The sequence below is a fragment of the Cervus elaphus genome, chromosome X (genome assembly GCF_910594005.1).
Source record: "Cervus elaphus chromosome X, mCerEla1.1, whole genome shotgun sequence".
NCBI lineage: Eukaryota > Metazoa > Chordata > Mammalia > Artiodactyla > Cervidae > Cervus > Cervus elaphus.
Genome location: NC_057848.1, coordinates 28,082,825 through 28,104,444, shown reverse-complemented (window position 1 = coordinate 28,104,444; position 21,620 = coordinate 28,082,825). Strand labels below are relative to the sequence as shown.

At 41.6% G+C, this 21,620-nt stretch overlaps 1 protein-coding gene across 1 annotated transcript; it reads left to right on the top strand.

Moving 5' to 3' along the window:
* The first annotated feature begins 1,947 nt into the window (after positions 1-1,947).
* LOC122689426 (synaptonemal complex protein 3-like) lies at positions 1,948-21,206 on the top strand. Its single transcript, XM_043895835.1, has 5 exons — positions 1,948-2,078; positions 2,905-3,004; positions 18,152-18,250; positions 20,638-20,739; positions 20,875-21,206. Exons 1-5 carry the CDS (start codon positions 1,948-1,950, stop codon positions 20,953-20,955), a joined length of 513 nt encoding a protein of 170 aa, XP_043751770.1. The 3' UTR covers positions 20,956-21,206.
* Positions 21,207-21,620: the final 414 nt, after the last annotated feature.

Here is a 21,620-nt window from a genome sequence, read left to right as displayed (position 1 = left end):
ATTTGATCTCTGGTTCCTCTGACTTTTCTAAAACAAATTTGAACATCTGGAAGTTCATGGTTCATGTACTGTTGAAGCCTGACTTGGAGAATTTTGAGCATTACTTTGCTAGGGTGTGAGATGAATGCAATTGTGTGGTAGTTTGAGCATTCTTTGGGATTGCTTTTCTTTGGGATTGGAATGAAAACTGACCTTTTCCAGTCCTGTGGCCACTGCTGAGTTTTCCAAATTTGCTGGCATATTGAGTGCAGCACTTGCACAACATCATCTTTTTTTTTTTTTTTTTTTTTTTACTGGAAAACAATTGGCAATTTTCAGTTATCAAAATTGTGGATTCTGCATTTTGTATCCTTTTCTCAATCAAGAAAAAAATTCTTTTTGAATGTTATATAACATACATATAAAACAAGATAGAAAAATACATTATAAACTTGTAACAATGGCTGTAAATACATTATCTTACATGTTTCTCATAGGCAATAGGTTGGTTATGGTACATACATAGCATGAAACTACTGAGATAATAAAGAATAGACAAAAATACATGTCAGCCGTACGGTAACATACAAGCGACACTCCCATCTACCCGCGCTAAAAAATTACATAATACTGTCAGAAAAAAAGTCTTAAAAACTACATATTTTAATAAGAAAGAAATTCAATAAAGAATGATAATACTGAGAACCAAGGCATTCAGAGATTTCAAAAGTCATGCTTTTTTTCAGTTGATCCAAAATTTTATCAACTAAGTTTTCAAACGTTTGTTCAGAGCCAACATTACTCATCAATGTCACGCATTTATTTCATACATTTACTTTCTTCCCCATAAAAGACCTTTGATAAACATCTAAAATGTCCAGGTATAACACAGTTGAGATGAAACTGGATCAAATACTGGTATCGTTTTTAAACTATCACCTCAAGTGTTTGAGTGTCGCAAATTTATTCAACCAACATCTTTTAGGATTTGAAATAGCTCAACTGGAATTCCATCACCTCCACTAGCTTTGTTCATAGTGATGCTTCCTAAGGTCCTCTTGACTTCACAATGCAAGATGTCTGGCTCTAGGTGAGTGATTACACCATCATGGTTATCTGGGTCATTAAGATCTTTCTGTATAGTTCTTCTGTGTATTCTCACCACTTCTTCTTAATATCTTTTGCTGCTGTTAGGTCCATACAGTTTCTGTCCTTTATCCTGCCCATCTTTGCATGAAATGTTCCCTTGGTATCTCTGATTTTCTTGAAGAGATCTCTAGTCTTTCCCATTCTATTGTTTTCCTCTGGTTCTTTGCACTGATCACTAACGAAAGCTTTCTTATCTCTCCTTGCTATTCTTTAGAACTCTGCATTCAAATGGGTATATCTTCCCTTTTCTCCTTTACTTTTGGCTTCTCTTCTTTTCACAGCTATTTGTAAGGCCTCCTCAGACAGCCATTTTGCTTTTTCGCATTTCTGTTTCTTGGGGATGCTCTTGATCCCTGTCTCCTGTACAGTGTCACAAATCTCTGTCCATAGTTCTTCAGGCACTCTATCTATCAGATATAATCCCTTGAATCTATTTGTCACTTTCTCCGTATAATTGTAAGGGATTTGATTTAGGTCATACCTGAGTGGTCTAGTGGTTTTCCCTATTTCTTCAATTTAAGTCTGAATTTGGCAATAAGGACTTCATAATCTGAGCCACAGTCAGCTCCCAGTCTTATTTTTACTGACTATATAGAGCTTCTCCATCTTTGGCTGAAAAGAATATAATCAATCTGATTTTGGTACTGACCATCTGGTGATGTCCATGTGTAGAGTCTTCTCTTGTGTTGTTGGAAGAGGGTGTTTGCTATGACCAGTGCATTCTCTTGACAGAACTCTATTAGCCTTTGCCCTGCTTCATTCTGTGCTCCAAGGCCAAATTTGCCTGTTACTCTGAATCAATACTAAGTGGAAATATATATGCTTAATATAGATGATATTAAGAAGCTTCTTCATGCAAAGAGAAAAAGATTTATAATGAATACCAATGCTTCTATCCAAAGCATTAACCTGATAATTGAGCATGTTTGGAAAACCCAGGAGGAGCAAAGGTAACAAACATTGTTGGTTTTTAGAGCCAGGACCTGGGTGTCATATCTTAGTGTTTGTGAGTCCAGCTTAATTAAAATAATGCTGTTATCCTCTATTAATTGGTGTCTCTGTTGAGAAATATATGCAGTTTGATTTTTATTGACGTCAATACTTCCTTTAGTCCTATAACCTTACACCTTAATTGAAAAGAGAGGTATTACTAAAGGTCAATAATGGTAACCTATTTTCTGCTTTAAAATTATAGCTGAATTTTGTTAGTATTTAAGAAAAAATTATATTCATTCTTGGAATATGCTAGATGAATAAAAGAGAAGTGTCTTGTGATATTTAGCTGTATTCAATTGTGTGGAAAGAGTTAATCTTATATTTGAATAACTTCAAAATTTATCATCATCGGGTCCACTTTTCTTTTGTGCAAAATCTTTATTGTGACAGGGTGAGGGCGGGGGAAGTGAAATATTCCTGTTTAGAAAACTTATATGATATCTTCATTGAATCTCTTTATCATTCAATAAGTGAAAATGAAAAAAAAACTTATAGATAAAATGCATTTGGGGGGAAGTTTATACTGCATTAAATCTTCCTTAGTTCTCAAGAGCTAAGGCATGTGAGATCGCATCCCTCTTAGACAGTTGGGGACAAGTACTGAGGGAATGAGAGTAAATCATCCATTTTGTTTTGCCATTTCCCATCGGAAATTTTCAGCTGCAATTATTCCCTTCTCCCTTTATAGTATAATTTGTGTCAAATCAGTTTCGTTTTGAATGTGTTTACTTTTTTCTTAGCAATATGAAGTATGACATTGCTCATTATTACGTTTTACAGGCAGAAGCTTTATCGTGAATATTCTCAGCAGTTTCTGACTTTGTTTCTGGAGTGGGATATAAGCGTGCAGGAAACCAAGGAGGAAGAAGAAAAACTAGCTGTTGGTATCAGGCTTAACTTTCTAATTAATCTGTTGTAACCAAGAGGCTTCTCAAGAGGTGGCGCTCGTGGCAAAGAACCTGCCTGCCAATGCAGGAGACCTAAGAGGGACGAGTTCAATCCCTGGGTCGGGAAGATTCCCTGGAGGAGGTCATGGCAACCCGCTCCAGTATCCTTGCCTGGAGAATCCCATGTACAGAGGAGCCTGGCGGGCTACAGCCCATAGGGTTGCAAAGAGTTGAACACGACAGAAGCGACTTAGCATGCACGCATGCTTTGTAACCAAGTCTCAAGTTTAATGGAGAGCCTGGTCATGTCTTAGACCCATAGACCTGAACCAGGGCCCCACTGCTGCCTATGTGGTTGGACCCGGATCACAGAAAATCAGAGAAGTACAGGCACACACCACACTCACAAAAGCCCCTGGTCTTTACTCCCTCTCTTGGTTTGGATTCTTGCAGTTCCAAGTGTCTGAAATTTACCAGAGTACAAAAGCAGAGTTTCAGGCCTTATCGAAAGTTTCTCAGGCAGGGTCATTTGGGCTCTGTCTCTATCTCCTAGTAGGATTTTTCCATGAGGTCTGTAAGGTAGAGTCTTGCAATCCTAAACGTGCTCTCAGTTTAGTAAACTCCAGTGTGCTGTGCTTAGTCTCTCAGTCGTGTCTGACTTCTTTGTGACCCCATGGACTGCAGTCTGCCAGGCTCTTCTGTCCATGGGGATTCTCTAGGCAAGAATACTGGAGTGGATTGCCATGCCCTCCTCCAGGGAATCTTCCCAACCCAGGGATCGAGCCCAGGTTTCCCACACTGCAGGCAGATTCTTTACCATCTGAGCCTCCAGGGAAGCCCAAACCCCAGTGGACCGAGAAAATCTTGTTCTGTGGCTTGGCAGGAAGTTCTTTCGGAAGACTATCACTCATCTAGTTTGGATCATTTGCCTATTCCATAACCAGCCATTGCAGTCAGGGCATGGTTTACTCTTACCGGACTGACCTCTGTCACAGTTAGGGGTAAGGATGGTGGAGGAGGTGTTGCCTTTTGAGGGCAGAGGAGAAAACCTGGAATTGTTTCCTCACAGTGGGTCAGTGGATGGACCACGGAAATACCATTGCCAAGCTGCAGTACAGTCCAACTTAGATGAGCATCATAGCGATCACGAATCTAAAATAAGACCTGTCTGTGTGGTTGTGGCTGAGCAGCTGGAGAGTTGGATTTTCCAGGGTTAGGGTGAGCTAAGCATGTTGACAGAGTGAAAAGGGGGTAAGGTGTAAGTGCAAGGGTGTAGGTATAGTGAATGACCATGGCCTTAACTCAGAAGGAGGATACAGGGCAGGGGGTGGAGAAAGGGGGCAGTGAAAAATGTTCAATTCAAATGTAGATATCAGGTCCTGGTAGGGTACTGAGACACAGTACAGAGGGGAGTGAGCTGCCAACATAAGGAGGTAGAGGTTACCTGATGGGAAAAATGGGCAAACAGTATATAGTACAGTGGTCAAGACCCTGGGCTCTGGAGTCATAATGTTGGGATCCAATTCTGATTTGTCCAATTACTGGCTATGGAGCCATGGGCAGATTATGTATCTCTGACAGGTCTCAGTGTCCTCATGTATGAATGGGGTGTAATAAGAGTACCTACATCATAGGTTTGCCTTGAGGATGAGTTCCTAAGGGAGTTCCCTGGTGGTCTAGTGGTTAGGATTCAGGGCTTTCACTGCCTTGGCCAGGGTTCAATCCCTGGTTGGGAAACTGAGATCCCACAATCCACTCAGTGCAGCCTTCCCCGCCCCCCAACCCCGCTTTCTCCCCTCCAGTCCTCCCCTTCACCAATGAGTTCCTAAGTGTTAAGTTCACTTAACGTCTTTCAGAGCAGGGCCTGACAGATAGTTCCTGTATGAGTTTGCGGTTCTTCCTCTTATATAGATTTTGCAGTTGTTGGTGACAGAATCTAGGGTAAGGAAATGTAAGTGAATGGCTAAACTAGGGGAGAGGACAGAATTGTTTCTGGAGATCAGGTCAAAGAACTCAAAGTTTTGCATTATTGAAAGGTTCATCTTGTATATTGAATGGCCAAGAATTACTACATGTTTCAATGTTGTTAGGAAAGAATTTTTCTCTTAATTGCTGTTAAATAGGATAATTGCATAGATTTCATTTATTTTTGATAAAGAGATGGCGGTGAAAACTGTTTGTAAATTTTGTAGCTACCAAGAATTAAGATGGATGTTTTGAATATGGGCAAAGAAGGACATTTCCTGTGTAGAGCATTGTATTTCTGCTTCCTTATGCACCACAGCATCCTCACCAGGAAAGATTTCATTTCCATCCATCACCATACTAATAGGGCCCACATGGGATCTCATTGATAAGATGGCTCGTTATGTCCACCTCACAAACAAAGAATAAATCGCAGTGATCTATGAGTCTGACCAAATTTCCCAAATGGCCTCCTGTTATCTCACTGGCGCCTATCTTCTCAAAGCTGGGAGACCACCAAATTCCAGACCTCCAGCTACGTGATCCCTTCAGAGAATTTTTCTTTGGTGGAGTATAAGGAGGACTCCATCTGAAAGGGAGAATGCTGGTTCTCCTTAAGAGCCAGTCACCCTCTCTTTTCCCTCTAATTAATTTCCTTTTCTTGCCTGACTGCATGGCTTGCTCTCTTTTTCTCTGCACTAGCCTTACATTCTGGTCCCAAAACCCATGAGGAAAGATCCATCGCAACTGGGTGGGCTCCTCTCACGAGCCCACTTCCAGTGGTCCCCTCCCTTGGACCTTTCCAAGAAACTGAGACGAGCTCCGGGATGGGACTCTCCACTTGCCTTGCTGGACTGACATCCACACACCAGCCCACATTTCATCCATTGGTTACAAGGGTAAGTGAAATCCCATTCTCTCGGATCCTTTTTCTCTCCCCTTGTTTCCAAGTCCTAGCACTAGGCAGGAGGATCCCCAGGGCCCTCTGGCCCTTGACTTTGAAATAGGGGACGCCCATTTCAAAGCAGACTGTTATTACTCTCTGAAAAAGTCCTGAGAACGGGAACGCCTTTTCTCTCAGACCTTTCTCCTCGCTTTCTCTCTCCCTTGTCTAACCTCTCTTTTCGGCTGCAATGGGAAATTCTCAATCCTAGCCTTCAAAATCTACTCCTCTAGGATGCCTTCTTTGAAACCTAAAAGCTTTACAGACTTGATAACAGGTCCTGATGGCCAGAAAACAGAACTCTTGATTATAACACTCTACCGCCTCAATGGCAAGTGGTTAGAAATCCCTTATGTTCAGGCTTTCTTTGCTCTTCTCTCTCGACCCTCTCTCTGTGAATCCTATTCTAATTCTCAAATACTCTTAGGCAACTCAGGGTCACATCCTCCCAATACAATGTCTCTCAATCCCTCTTCAGACTTTTCTTATTCTTCCTTCGACCCTTCCGACCGCAGCCCACCCCCTATCGCTCCCAATTTCCTTGCAGCCGCTCCAGATCCAGATCCACAACCTCCCCTTTACGTCCCCTCCTCCCTCCCTCCTTCTCAAGCACAGGCCTCCCAACCCCCAACCCCCCTCCCTAGCCTGTGCCTGAGATATGCTCTGAGACTTCAGCCCCACCCTCTACCCCGAGAGTCTCAAGGCTTTACCACAACTTCTCTACATCCCCTCCCTGTACCCGGTCCCAAACAACTTTATTTTTTTTTTCTTTTTTTTTTCTTTTTTTATTAGTTGGAGGCTAATTACTTCACAACATTTCAGTGGGTTTTGTCATACATTGATATGAATCAGCCATAGAGTTACACGTATTCCCCATCCCGATCCCCCCTCCCACCTCCCTCTCCACCCGATTCCTCTGGGTCTTCCCAGTGCACCAGGCCGGAGCACTTGTCTCATGCATCCCACCTGGGCTGGTGATCTGTTTCACCATAGATAGTATACATGCTGTTCTTTTGAAATATCCCACCCTCACATTCTCCCACAGAGTTCAAAAGTCTGTTCTGTATTTCTGTGTCTCTTTTTCTGTTTTGCATATAGGGTTATCGTTACCATCTTTCTAAATTCCATATATATGTGTTAGTATGCTGTAATGTTCTTTATCTTTCTGGCTTACTTCACTCTGTATAATGGGCTCCAGTTTCATCCATCTCATTAGGACTGGTTCAAATGAATTCTTTTTAACAGCTGAGTAATATTCCATGGTGTATATGTACCACAGCTTCCTTATCCAATCATCTGCTGATGGGCATCTAGGTTGCTTCCATGTCCTGGCTATTATAAACAGTGCTGTGATGAACATTGGGGTGCACGTGTCTCTTTCAGATCTGGTTTCCTCAGTGTGTATGCCCAGAAGTGGGATTGCTGGGTCATATGGCAGGTCTATTTCCAGTTTTTTAAGAAATCTCCACACTGTTTTCCATAGTGGCTGTACTAGTTTGCATTCCCACCAACAGTGTAAGAGGGTTCCCTTTTCTCCACACCCTCTCCAGCATTTATTGCTTGTAGACTTTTGGATAGCAGCCATCCTGACTGGCGTGTAATGGTACCTCATTGTGGTTTTGATTTGCATTTCTCTGGTAATGAGTGATGTGGAGCATCTTTTCATGTGTTTGTTAGCCATCTGTATGTCTTCCTTGGAAAAATGTCTGTTTAGTTCTTTGGCCCATTTTTTGATTGGGTCATTTATTTTTCTGGAATTGAGCTGCAGGAGTTGCTTGTATATTTTTGAGATTAATCCTTTGTCTGTTGCTTCATTTGCTATTATTTTCTCCCAATCTGAGGGCTGTCTTTTCACCTTACTTATAGTTTCCTTTGTAGTGCAAAAGCTTTTAAGTTTCATTAGGTTCCATTTGTTTATTTTTGCTTTTATTTCCAATATTCTGGGAGGCGGGTCATAGAGGATCTTGCTGTGATTTATGTCGGAGAGTGTTTTGCCTATGTTCTCCTCTAGGAGTTTTATAGTTTCTGGTCTTACATTTAGATCTTTAATCCATTTTGAGTTTATTTTTGTGTATGGTGTTAGAAAGTGTTCTAGTTTCATTCTTTTACAAGTGGTTGACCAGTTTTCCCAGCACCACTTGTTAAAGAGGTTGTCTTTTTTCCATTGTATATCCTTGCCTCCTTTGTCAAAGATAAGGTGTCCATAGGTTCGTGGATTTATCTCTGGGCTTTCTATTCTGTTCCATTGATCTATATTTCTGTCTTTGTGCCAGTACCATACTGTCTTGATGACTGTGGCTTTGTAGTAGAGTCTGAAGTCAGGTAGGTTGATTCCTCCAGTTCCATTCTTCTTTCTCAAGATTGCTTTGGCTATTCGAGGTTTTTTGTATTTCCATACAAATTGTGAAATTCTTTGGTCTAGTTCTGTGAAAAATACCGTTGGTAGCTTGATAGGGATTGCATTGAATCTATAGATTGCTTTGGGTAGAATCCAAACAACTTTAAAACAGGAAACTTCACTGCAGGACTTCACCCGCTCCTTCCCCTGTTCCACTGCTCCCTTTATGGGAAGTAGCTGGAGCAGAAGGCATTGTTCGGGTTCACATCCCATTCTCCCTCACCGATCTATCTCAGATTGAAAAGCATCTTGGCTCCTTCTCCTCGGACCCTGATAATTATCTAAAAGAATTCAAGTATCTTACCCAGTCTTACAACTTACCCAGTCTTACAACTTAACCTGGCAGGATATTTACATCATACTTTCAGAACAAATGAGTTTGGCAAGCCTCTCAGGTGCATGCTGATGAGATACACAGGACAGACAACACTATGCCCATAGGGGCAACGGCTGTCCCCCAAGAAGATCCCAACTGGGATTATCAGGCAGGGAGACCTGGACGAGCAGCCCATAATCACATTGTTGCTTGCCTCATTGTGGGCCTTCAAAAGGCAGGGCATAAAGCTGTCAGCTTTGGTAAGCTCTGGGAAATAACTCAAGGGCTAGATGAAAACCCAGCACAATTTCTAGCCAGGGTAATGGAAGCACTACAAAAATATACAAAATTAGACCCTACTTCAGCAGAGGGCACCATTGTCCTTAACACCCATTTTAGCTCCCAGTCATCCCCAGATATTGGAAAGAAACTAAAAAAAAGCAGAAGGCCCTCAAACCCCTCAATGAGACCTTTTATTTATTTATTTATTTATTGGAAGTTACATTGATTTTTTTTCCCATTTATTTTTATTAGTTGGAGGCTAATTACTTTACAATATTGTAGTGGTTTTTTTCATACATTGACATGAATCATCCATGGATTTACATGTATTCGCCGTCCCGATCCCCCCTCCCACCTCGCTCTCTACCCGATCCCTCTGGGTCTTCCCAGTGCACCAGGCCCGAGCACTTGTCTCATGCATCCAACCTGGGCTGGTGATCTGTTTCACCCTAGATAATATACAGAGTGAAGTAAGCCAGAAAGATAAAGACCAATACAGTATACTAACACAAATATATGGAATTTAGAAAGGTGGTAATGATAACCCTATATGCAAAACAGAAAAAGAGACACAGATGTGCAGATCAATGAGACCTTTTAAATTTAGCCTTTAAGATTTTTCAATAACCGGGAAGAACAGGCAATGCTAGAGAAGGCCCAACAAGATCAAGCCAAATGCCACCTTTTAACCACTGCCCTACATGGCTCCAAGCCTCCATCAACCAACAAACACAGGAAGCCACCTGGGTCCTGCTTCAAATGTGGCAAAGAATGCCACTGGGTCTGTTCATGCCTAAATCCAAGGCCCTCTCCAGGTCCATGTCCCAGCTGTGGCATAAAGGGACATTGGAAGGTCAACTGCCCAAATCCCCCTCCAGGGATCCGAACATCCCCTCCTGGTCCCGAGCAGGAGTCCACTGACCCAGCTCTGCCCAGCCTCCTCGGACTCGCTGCTAAAGACTGAAGGTTGCCAAGGGCCCCAGGCCCCGACTCTCATCACCTCTATGGAGCCCAGGGTAACTCTTACAGTGGCAGGTAAGCTGATCTTCTTTCTCATTGACACAGAGGCCACTTACTCTGCTATGCCTGCCTACTCCGGAAAAACCAAGGTCTCTCAGATCTCTGTTATGGGGGTTAATGATTTAATATCTACACCACGAATAACTGAGTCTCTACCTTGCACACTTCAAGATACCCCTTTTCCCATTCTTTTCTCATGCTCCCAACATGCCCCACTCCTATTCTTGGGAGAGATCTTCTCTCAAAATTCAAAGCCTCTATTACTATCCCAAGCCCATGCTCTGATCTAGCCTGGCTACTGCTCCTCAACCCCACCTCCTCTTTCCCCGCCCCATTGCCCTCCTCGTCTGTAAACCCCATAGTTTGAGATACAGACAACCCATCTGTTGCCTCAAACCATGCTCCAATTCATATCCATCTCAAAGAACCCTCTAAATTCCCCTATCAACCACAATACCCCATCTCCCAAAAACATCAAGGGTTAACGCCTATCGCCACTGAACTACATCAGGGCCTCTTGTGCCCAGCTCACTCTCCGTATAACACCCCTATCCTACCTGTCGAAAAGCCAAATGGCTCCTATCACTTGGTCCAGGACCCAAGACTTATCAATGTGGCTGTTATCCCCATACACGCAGTAGTTCCAAATCCCTATATTTGTCTATCTCTCTCATTCCCTCTTCCACTACCCACTTCACTGTTCTAGACCTCAAAGGTGCCTTTTTTTTTTTTTTTTTTTTTTTTACTATTCCTTTATACCCAGACTCTCCAGACCTTTTGCCTTTACCTGGACTGATCCAAACAATCATCGCCCCCAACAGCTGACATGGACAGTCCTCCCACAAGGCTTTTGTGATAGCGCTCATTGATTTGGCCAAGCTCTAGCATCAGACCTAACCTCTCTTGACCTTACTCCAAGTACTCTTCTCCAATACGTGATCTCCTCCTTTGTAGTCCTTCGCTTACACACTCTCAACAACACACTATACAACTCCTCAATTTTCTAGCTGATTGAGGCTATTGAGTATCTCCCACCAAGGTTCAGCTCTCTCTTCCTGGAGTCACCTATCTCCGAGTCCTTTTAACACCAACAAAAAGATCTATTACTACTGATAGAAAGTCCCTTATATCCACCCTACCACTCCCTACATCAAAAACAGAGATTCAGTCCTTCTTGGGGTTAGCTGGATATCTACGCCTCTGGATTCCTAATTTTGCCCTCTTGGCACAACCCCTATAGCAAGCCACCCAAGGAGATCTTTCAGAATCCCTAGAGCTAAAATCAAATATCCATTCAGCCTTTAGCACCCTTAAGCAAGCCATTCTTTCAGCCCCAGCTCTCACACTTTCTGACATTTCTCGCCCCTTTATACTCTATGCTGCTGAGAGACACAAAATTGCCCTAGAAGTTTTGGGACAAAATCAGCGCCCCTCCTACACCCCTGTTGCTTATATATAAAAGCAATTAAAAACCACAAATCAAGGATGGCCAGCCTGCCTATGTGCTCTTGCAGCAGCTGCCTTCCTCGCTCAGGAAAGTAAAAAACTCACTTCAGGAGCACCCACTGTCATTTGCTTACCACATGATTTTAAGGACTTACTTTTTCACAAATCCATGACCCTCCTATCTCCTTCATGCATTCAACTAGTTCATATCACCCTTCTTGAATCTCCCGAGTTCTCCTTTGAACACTGTCCTACTCTCAACCCTGCCACACTTATCCCAAACTCTTCTGAGTCCCTCATTCATACTTGCAAAGAGGCATTAGAAGACCTGATGCCCTGTTTCTCCCACATTTCCTCAATTCCTTTAAATAACGCTGACTTTACTTGGTGTATTGATGGCAGCTCCTCTACAACATCAGAAGAAAAAAAAAAGTAGCTGGATATGCAATTGTCTCCGTCACTGAAATTATTGAATCCCAACTACCCACCTCAGGGACCTCTTTCCAAAAGGCAGAACTTATTGCACTAACTAGATCTCTTACCCTCACAGCTAACAAGAGAGCAAATGTATACACTGACTCTAAACATGCTTTCCACATCATACACTCACATGCTGCCATTTGGAAGGACCAAGGGCTCCTATCTACTAAAGGCTTTCCCATAACTAACGCCCCGCTTACACTCCAACGTTTAAAAGCAGCTAACATGCCAACTGAAGTAGGCATCATACATTGCCGAGGTCACCAGGTAGCCTCAGACTCCATTTCACGGGGCAACAATGCCACAGACAGAAAAGCAAAAGAAGCCTCACTCCAATCACCAGCTCAACAAGTTATAGTAATCCCCAACATAAAGCCCCTTTACCGCCCCGAAGAAAAAACATGATTATTACAAGAGGGAGCACAACCACAAGAAGACTGGTTGCAAAAACAGGGCCGCTATGTCCTTCCTCAATCTCAGGCCATACAGATTCTTACTGACATCCATCAGGCCCTACATGTAGGCACTAAACCTCATTATCATCTCTTAAGACCTCTTATCACCTCAGTTCAGTTCAGTTCAGTCACTCAGTCATGTCCGACTCTTTGCGACCCCATGAATCACAGCATGCCAGGCCTCCCTGTTCATCACCAACTCCTGGAGTTTACTCAAACTCATGTCCATAGAGTTGGTGATGCCATCCAACCATCTCATCCTCTGTCGTCCCCTTCTCCTTCTGCCCCCAATCCCTCCAAGCATCAGGGTCTTTTCCAATGAGTCAACTCTTCCCATGAGGTGGCCAAAGTACTGGAGTTTCAGCGTCAGCATCAGTCCTTCCAGTGAACACCCAGGACTGATCTCCTTCAGGATGGACTGGTTGGATCTCCTTGCAGTCCAAGGGACTCTCAAGAGTCTTCACCAACACCATAGTTCAAAAGCATCAATTCATTATACAGAGTGAAGTAAGCCAGAAAGATAAAGACCATTACAGTATACTAACGCATATATATGGAATTTAGAAAGATGGTAATGATAACCCTATATGCAAAACAGAAAAAGAGACACAGATGTACAGAACAGACTTTTGGACTCTGTGGAAGAAGGCGAGGGTGGGACGTTTCAAGAGAACAGCATTGAAACATGTTTATTATCTAGGGTGAAACAGATCACCAGCCCAGGTTGGATGCATGAGACAAGTGCTCGGGCCTGGTGCACTGGGAAGACCCAGAGGGATCGGGTAGAAAGGGAGGTGAGAAGGGGGATCGGGATGGGGAATACATGTAAAGCCATGGCTAATTCATGTCAATGTATGAAAAAAACCACTACAATATTGTAAAGTAATTAGCCTCCAACTAATAAAAATAAATGAAAAAAAACAAAAACAAAAGCATCAATTCTTCTGCATTCAGCTTTCTTTATAGTCCAGCTCTCACATCCATACATGACCACTGGAAAAACCATAGCCTTGACCAGACGGACCTTTGTTGGCCAAGTAATATCTCTGCTTTTTAATATACTATCTAGGTTGGTCATAACCTTCCTTTCAAGGAGTAAGCATCTTTTAATTTCATGGCTGCAGTCACCATCTGCAGTGATTTTGGAGCTCAAAAAATAAAGTCTGACACTGCTTCCACTGTCTCCCCATCTATTTCCCATGAAGTGTTGGGACCAGATGCCATGATCTTAGTTTTCTGAATGTTGAGCTTTAAGCCAACTTTTTCACTCTCCTCTTTCACTTTCATCAAGAGGCTTTTTAGTTCCTCTTCACTTTCTGCCATAAGGGTGGTGTCATCTGTATATCTGAGGTTATTGATATTTCTCCTGGCAAGCTTGATTCCAGCTTGTGCTTCCTCCAGCCCAGCATTTCTCATGATGTACTCTGCATATATAAGTTAAATAAGCAGGGTGACAATATACAGCCTTGACATATTCCTTTCCCTATTTGGAACCAGTCTTTTGTTCCATGTCCAGTTCTAACTGTTGCTTCCTGACCTGCATATAGGTTTCTCAAGAGGCAGGTCAGGTGGTCTGGTATTCCCATCTCTTTCAGAATTTTCCACAGTTTCTTGTGATCCACACAGCCAAAGGCTTTGGCATAGTCAATAAAGCAGGAATAGATGTTTTTCTGGAACTCTCTTGCTTTTTCGATGATCCAGCGGATGTTGGCAATTTGACCTCTGGTTCCTCTGCCTTTTCTAAAACCAGCTTGAACATCTGGAAGTTCATGGTTCACATATTGCTGAAGCCTGGCTTGGAGAATTTTGAGCATTACTTTACTAGTGTGTGAGATGAGTGCAATTGTGTGGTAGTTTGAGCATTCTTTGGGATTGCCTTTCTTTGGGATTGGAATGAAAACTGACCTTTTCCAGTCCTGAGTTTTCCAAATTTGCTGGCATATTGAGTGCAGCACTTTCACAGCATCATCTTTTAGGATTTGAAATAGCTCAACTGGAATTCCATCACATCCACTAGCTTTGTTCATGGTGATGCTTTCTAAGGCCCACCTGACTTCACATTCCAGGATGTCTGGCTCTAGGTGAGTGATAACACCATTGTGATTATCTGGATCATGAAGATCTTTTTTGTACAGTTCTTCTGTGTATTCTTGCCACCTCTTCTTAATATCTTCTGCTTCTGTTAGGTCCATACCATTTCTGTCCTTTATCTTATCACCTAGCCTAACCTTTTTTCACTCCTACAACAAATCACTCAGTCGTGCATTATCTGCTCCTCAGTCTCACCCAGGGAGCCTTAAAGCCTATTCCCTCATTCCCAAAACATCAGGCATATCCCGAGAGAGGACTGGGAAATTGACTTAACTCACATGCCTCCAACATGAAAAATAAAACTCATGCTCACTCTAGTAGACACTTTTTCAGAGTGGATTGAGGCTTTTCCTACGAGATCAGAAACTACCTCAGAGGTAACACAGTTTCTCATACAAGAAATCATCCCTCGCTTTGGCCTCCCACTCTCTCTCCAATCTGATTATGGGCCAGCTTTTATCTCCCAAATCACTCAACAGGTAGCCCAGTCCCTTGACATAACCTGGAAATTACATATTCCTTACAGACCCCAATCCTCGGGAAAAGTAGAAAAGGTAAATTCTATTCTCAAAATGCACCTAACCAAACTCTCTCTAGAATAACAAAGGCCATGGACCGAAGCCCTCCCCATGGCTTTGGCTGGAATTAGGGCTACTCCATGGGCCCCATCTTTCCTCAGTCCTTTTGAGCTCATGTTTGGACACCCTTTTCTCTTAGGTCAGTTCCCTCCTGAGAGCCCCTTGTGGAAGATTATCTTCCCACTCTCAACTTTATTAGACACCTCATGAGAGAACATGCTGATAACACTGTCCCAAAGCCTCATCAAACGAATTCAGCTGACTTAACACTCATACCTGGGGATTGAGTCCTGCTTAAAACCTTACACCATAAGGATCTCCAGCCTCGATGGACTGGTCCATCTGATGTCATTCTAACCATACCAACAGCTGCTAAACTAGCAAGTCATTCCTCTCGGTTTCATATCTCTAAATTAAAGCAGCCCCAGGAGCCTCCCCATCTCTGCCAAGAAACATTCCCAGCTCAGATGCTTCTCGCTACACCAGCACTGTTCTGGGACCCACCAGGCTTCGACTGGATCGAATTTCAGAAGAAACAGAACAGCCAGAAACAAATATCAATAAGTAAAACAGAAACAGATGTATTGGTTACTAATTGGACTAGGATTTCCCCTACTTACCCTATTCACAATAGGACTTTACTCTGTGTCTCCCTCTGAATGGACTATCATTCAAAAGCTTTCCCTCTGTTTTACCTACTTCTCCATAGTTCTTGTTTTTTGGGGCATGGCCCTCCTCTTACTGTGATCAGCCTAGATGAATTCATTATCCACTTTGCTTCACATAGTAACACAAGCCCTTACCTTTCCTGGAAACACCACTGTTACTGATCTCCCCTTACTTCCTGACTTTATAACTCATCTTTGGCTCCAGGGAGATTATTTCATAGAGTTCACACCAACCCAAATTGATGTCTATACCTGGATTCTTATTTTTATCATTTACTCCCCTTAGACATGAGACATCACATCATGATTTTACTCTTACTCTCTCTTCTTTTACAGTCCAAACTTCACACTAATATCCTGCCTATAACTCACCCTGCCCCAAAGCTTGCCTACCTATTCAGGACTCTAAATCTGACCCATCATTTACTCAATACCTCAAACCCAACTCTGGCCAGTGATTGCTGGATTTGCTTATCCATCTCCTCCCCCTGAGGGTCTGCATTCCCCATTTCCACAGATAAATGGACTCATTTAAACACTTCTCTTTATCACACATACAGAGAAGAATCTCTCTTTTTATCATACATACGTTATTTATATTCAATTGATCAAATTCACAATCCTAACAAGACACTGATCTCCCTCCTTAAAGATCTCACTTCTACTCATAAAGGACCAGCTATAGGAGGACCCACCAGCTCTAATGTTCATCTACAATGACAGGCTCCATTTTGTTTTTCCAGACAAAACTCTATGAACAATTCTTACCCCCAACTAGGAACTATACCACCACACCTCTGTAATCACACTTCACATCTCTCCTTCCCTTCAGGCAGATCTGTCTATCATGTCTCAGGAACTGCAGGACATTCTCTTATTTCTCAAGGAGACTCCCTTCTGCATATGGTGTGAATTCTCCTCTTGTAGGGGCTACACTGGTGAGTTCACTGTCAGTTTCAGAGACTACTAACAAGTTCCCAGAATGACTCCTATTTGCTATCGATTTCTGCTGTTGTCTTCTTACTCCTGGAATAGTTTTCTTATGTGGAACCACTACTTATTTATGTCTTCCCACTAATTGGACAGGAACGTGCACTCTGGTACATCTAGCCCCAGATATTTCTATTGCTCCTAACAATCAGACCCTTACTATCCCACTAACTCATAACCGATCCAGATGGGCAATTTAATTCCTTCCTCTATTAATCAGTTTAGGAATATCTGTTGGGATTGGGACAGGGACCGCAGGACTCACAACTTCTTTAAATTACCATCAAAGCCTTTCTAAAGATCTCACTGACAGTCTAGAAGAAATAGCTAACAGCCTTATCACTATCCAAAACCAGCTAGATTCCCTGGCAGCCATGGTCCTCAAAAACAGAAGAGGATTAGACCTCCTCACAGCAGAAAACAGAGGCCTATGCCTATTTTTGGAGGAAGCCTGCTGTTTCTTTGCCAATAAATCAGGTGTTGTAAAGGAAGCAGCAAGAAATCTGACAAACAGGGTCTCTAGAATATGCCAACACCTCAGTAATTCATGGGAAAACTGGTTAAAGGATTGGAATTGGATGCCCTGGGTCCTACCTTTTCTAGGCCCTCTCCTTCTACTTACCCTTATTCTAACTTTCAGCCCATGTTTAATGCATCTTTTTTCAAAACTTCTTCAGGACTGCTTACAAGCCTTCACCAACTGAACTATCCACGAACTACTCCTAACTCACTCAGATTATCAAAAACTTCGATCCCACACAAATCCCCTTGACCCGCATTCCAGCCTTTTCTTGTCTTACCCCCGTGACACCCCTGTCCCACAGGAAGCAGTTACAGAAGACTGACCTTCAGCCCTTATCCTAAATCAAAAAGGCTGGAATGACAGGGCCCACATGGAGTCTCATTGATAAGATGGCTCATATGTCCACCTCACAAACAAAGAATAAATCACAGTGATCTGTGAGACTGACCAAATTGTCCAAATGGCATCCTGTTATCTCACTGGTGCCTACCTTCTCAAAGCTGCGAGACCACCAGATTCCAGACCTCCGGCTACATGATCCCTTCAGAGAATTTTTCATTGGTGGGGTATAAGAAGGACTCTGGCAGAAACGGAGAATGCTGGTTCTCCTTAAGAGACAGTCACCCTCTCTTTTCCCTCTAATAAATTTCCTTTTCTTGCCTGACTGCCCGGGTTGCTCTCTTTTTCTCTGCACTCGCCTTATGCATATGGTTGATTCCCTTCAATGCTATAAACCAATTTTACCTCAACAAAAAGTAAATTAAACAAGAAAGAGCCTTCTCAATGATCAATTGATAGTATCATTACATTTGTTTGTATATTGGTGGTAAACACAAACATCTAAGCTTTATTATAAAATTTAGCACTGAAAATGTTAAAAATATTGGTTTAAAGAATAATCCTTTTAACGTCATGTAGAATTACATGTCGCTAAATATTAAATTAGCTACATTTTATCTCAACTTCTTCTCTTTTCTACTTATAGAATTTGTTTCATGAGCAACAAAAGATTTTTCAAGCAGAAAGAATTGTTCAGAGCCAGAGACTGAAAAAAATTGTAAACTTATACGACCAGATTTTAAAGGTCTGTTGTATTTGTTAATGTAATTCATTCTTATAAAACATAATGTCTATTTTGAAGTAGAAGTTAGATTCTTTCATAGTTTTGGTAACAGTATTTTGGTGATAACATTTTAAATTCTTCGGCATTTTCCATTTGGAGCAGTTGATTCTGGCTGAACATGAATGCTAAATTTATTTTTATTCTTAGGATTTATTATTAGCTTTGTGATGTTATTTAAAACAGGAAATGGTACATTGGAAATATTGCCTAGGAAGAGACATATCGTGATTAAAATCGATACTTTAATCTTAATTTTATATTCAGCAGTCGGTTTTTTGGGAGATCAGTGACAACTATCACAGAAAGTAGGAAGTCTGTGATTAGGTCCTAATGTGTTTTACTTCTGTTTACTTCAGTAGTGTATGTGAAATAGTAAGTAGCAATTGTACTTCCTGAATATCTCTTTTATTTTCAAATATATTATGTGAGTGGTTTGTGGCATATTTGCTCTTAGTTTTTAAATGTCTTTTAATTGGAAGATAATTACTTGACAAAGCAGAATTGCTACAGTGACTAAAAATGAACGGCTTTATATGCAAATGCGTAGTCACAGGAGGAAGCCTGGAATGCATAGCAGTGTGAAAAAGCCACAGGAAGACAAAAAGCTTGTGAATTGAGAATCATCTACCATCCCACTCTCCCACTAGCAGATTGACTTCATGACACTGTCCTCTGCTTCAAACAGATGCATACTTATGCAGGGGGCAATGGACTCCCAGATATACACCCCTTCTTATTTTGATGGGATGTTCCATTTCATTACCTTGCTCAAATACATATTAATATGTCACTCTTCTAAACTACTTAAGATAGTTTAAGTAAACTAGTAAAAGAGTTTTAAAATAACTATCCTTTAAAGAACTTTAGAATCATTTAGTGCAAAAGCGTTATTGTAGAAGTGTTTCCAAGTGGACAAATGTGTTATTCTAATGCTCCCTGGTAACTATTAATTGATGTGAAGATTTGATAAAGTACCAAAAACGATATCGGGCTGGTGACTTGAGTGTTGTCTTTGACTCCCCAAAGTTCCTTGTTCTTCCCACCCATCTATTACTCGGCCCTGCAGTTTTCACCTCTGCAACTGTACTTTAATTTCTTCCTTTGAATTCCCACTGCTGCTGCCTTACCTGGTTTAGGGCCTCATTGTCCCTTGCTTGTTCTATTAAACTCTTGCCTGACTTCTCTCCTCTCCAATCCATCCTTCACACTTCTGCAATATGATCCTCCAAAAAGTATCCCTTCCCTCCTGAAAACTTATCATAATATCTTCCCAGTTTGAAGTCTCAGGTGTTCAAAGTATCCTCCATAACAAGACCCCCCTCTTTATTGTCTCCCACGTACATTCTTTGTCTCCTCCCACCCGTCCAGATTGGTTCCTTTGTCTGCACTAAGTCACCATTACCTCCTTGCTTTGCGTATGCTCCTCGCCTACAGTAGGCTTGATTCCCTTATTCTTTTACCTGCTGCTGCTGCTGCCAAGTCCCTTCAGTCGTGTTCGACTCTGTGCGACCCCATAGATGGCAGCACACCAGGCTCCTCTGTCCCTGGGATTCTCCAGGCAAGAATACTGGATGGGTTGCCATTTCCTTCTCCTCTTGTTTTACCTATTGACATCTTATTCTTTTGCCAACAAAATCAGAAACCATCCTATTTTCCACTACATAGCAACGGCAAAATGTGCTTCCTGAATTGTTATACTGTTTTTGTGTTGCTTTCTGTTTACATGTTTTTAATTCTCACTGGAGTAAGGAAGAGATTATGTACTCATTTTCTAATTCTTCCAGGGCACTTAACAGAATGCTTTTTTATATAGGATGCACCAGATTCCTATTTGCTGAATGAATAGTAAAAGTTGAGAACATGTTTGTTTTTCATACCTTAATGAGTTCCTATGACAGATCATCTTTTCCCTCTAATAGAACCATGCTGCATTGATTATTAGTCATTATAGGTGTATTGTTACCTGGTGTTTAGAAAGCTTGTCAGAGAATTTTTAAACTATGGCATTCATGATATGAGACTGTCAGTGATTTCCTTTCTTCCTCCTCCTTTTCTCCTTCTCCTTCCTCCTCCTTTGCCTCCTCCTTCTTCTTTTTGGTCCACTTTGACCTTAGCTGTTCACAAACCCATTGTTTTGAGCAAAGTGTGGTGATAATGATCTTTGACTCAGATACAACATTTGAAATATTTCTTAAGTGGGTGTTTCAATCTCCATGTTTTAGTTACAATATTTTTGAAATAAATAATGAGCATCCTTTGAGAGTTGTTACTTTGAAATTTAATTGTATGTGTTTAGAAAGTGAAATGAAAAGTGGTGCTTTATCACTGGACTAGGCCTTCTGTTTTAGAGTATGGAGGAGTTTCAGAAGGATCATGAACATCTTCTGACTGATGAACAAAGTGAAGTTAGACGAGAAATGGCCATGCTGCAAAACAAAATTGTGACGGATGCTATAAGTAGTGCATGTTTAATACTGAGAACTATGGAGGGACGTGAGCATTGGAGTACTTTTTTTATAAACTGTATGTAACAATTACCTACACAATATGCAAATGTTTAATATTTCTTTCCTTTCCGGAAACAGCAACAGCAAGATCTGGCAACTATTCGGAAATCTCTTCAATACCTGCTCTCTGATGATGCTGAAGAAAGAACTGGAACCTAAGTTATATGATAGAAACATAATATTAGCTCCATCAAACCTATACATTGCCATAGGCTAAAATTTTCTAGTTGCAGTCAGCACATCTTGTTTATCATTTGTTTGTTAAGTGTAAGAATCCTTTTCTGTTAACCACTAAATGAATCCTAAACAGTTATATAGGTAGCAGCAATTTCATAGGTACAGGGATCAAACTTTCCACCCTTTGGGTAGCAAATGGAGATGTTTTCTCCCTAACACTGTCAATTAACTTTTAGCAATAAATCTACTTCATTTTAAGTTTTGGCCTCAGCAGTTCTGTACCAGTCCTAGAAAACGGAAAGCACCAGTGTGGAAAGTATAGTGTTCATCCTTAAGGAAAAGAAAAACTGAAGAACATAAAATCTATTTCAACTGTAAATCCCCTTTGTATTTACTCATTGGTTTACAGAGCCAATTCCAGTGGGGGAAAATGATTTCAAATGAAAATCTACTCCATTGCCTTAGAAAAATTATTAAAAGCACTTGAGATTCTGTTTGTGAATAAACTGAGCTGCTAAAAATCATTAAGAGGACAGGCCTAGGTATATAAATATCCATGCTGAGATATGGGCTCGTGAATTGCCATTTCCACAAAGACATTAAAATGTCATTTAATTGTTGCTGGTACACTATTAAATGACACCTGC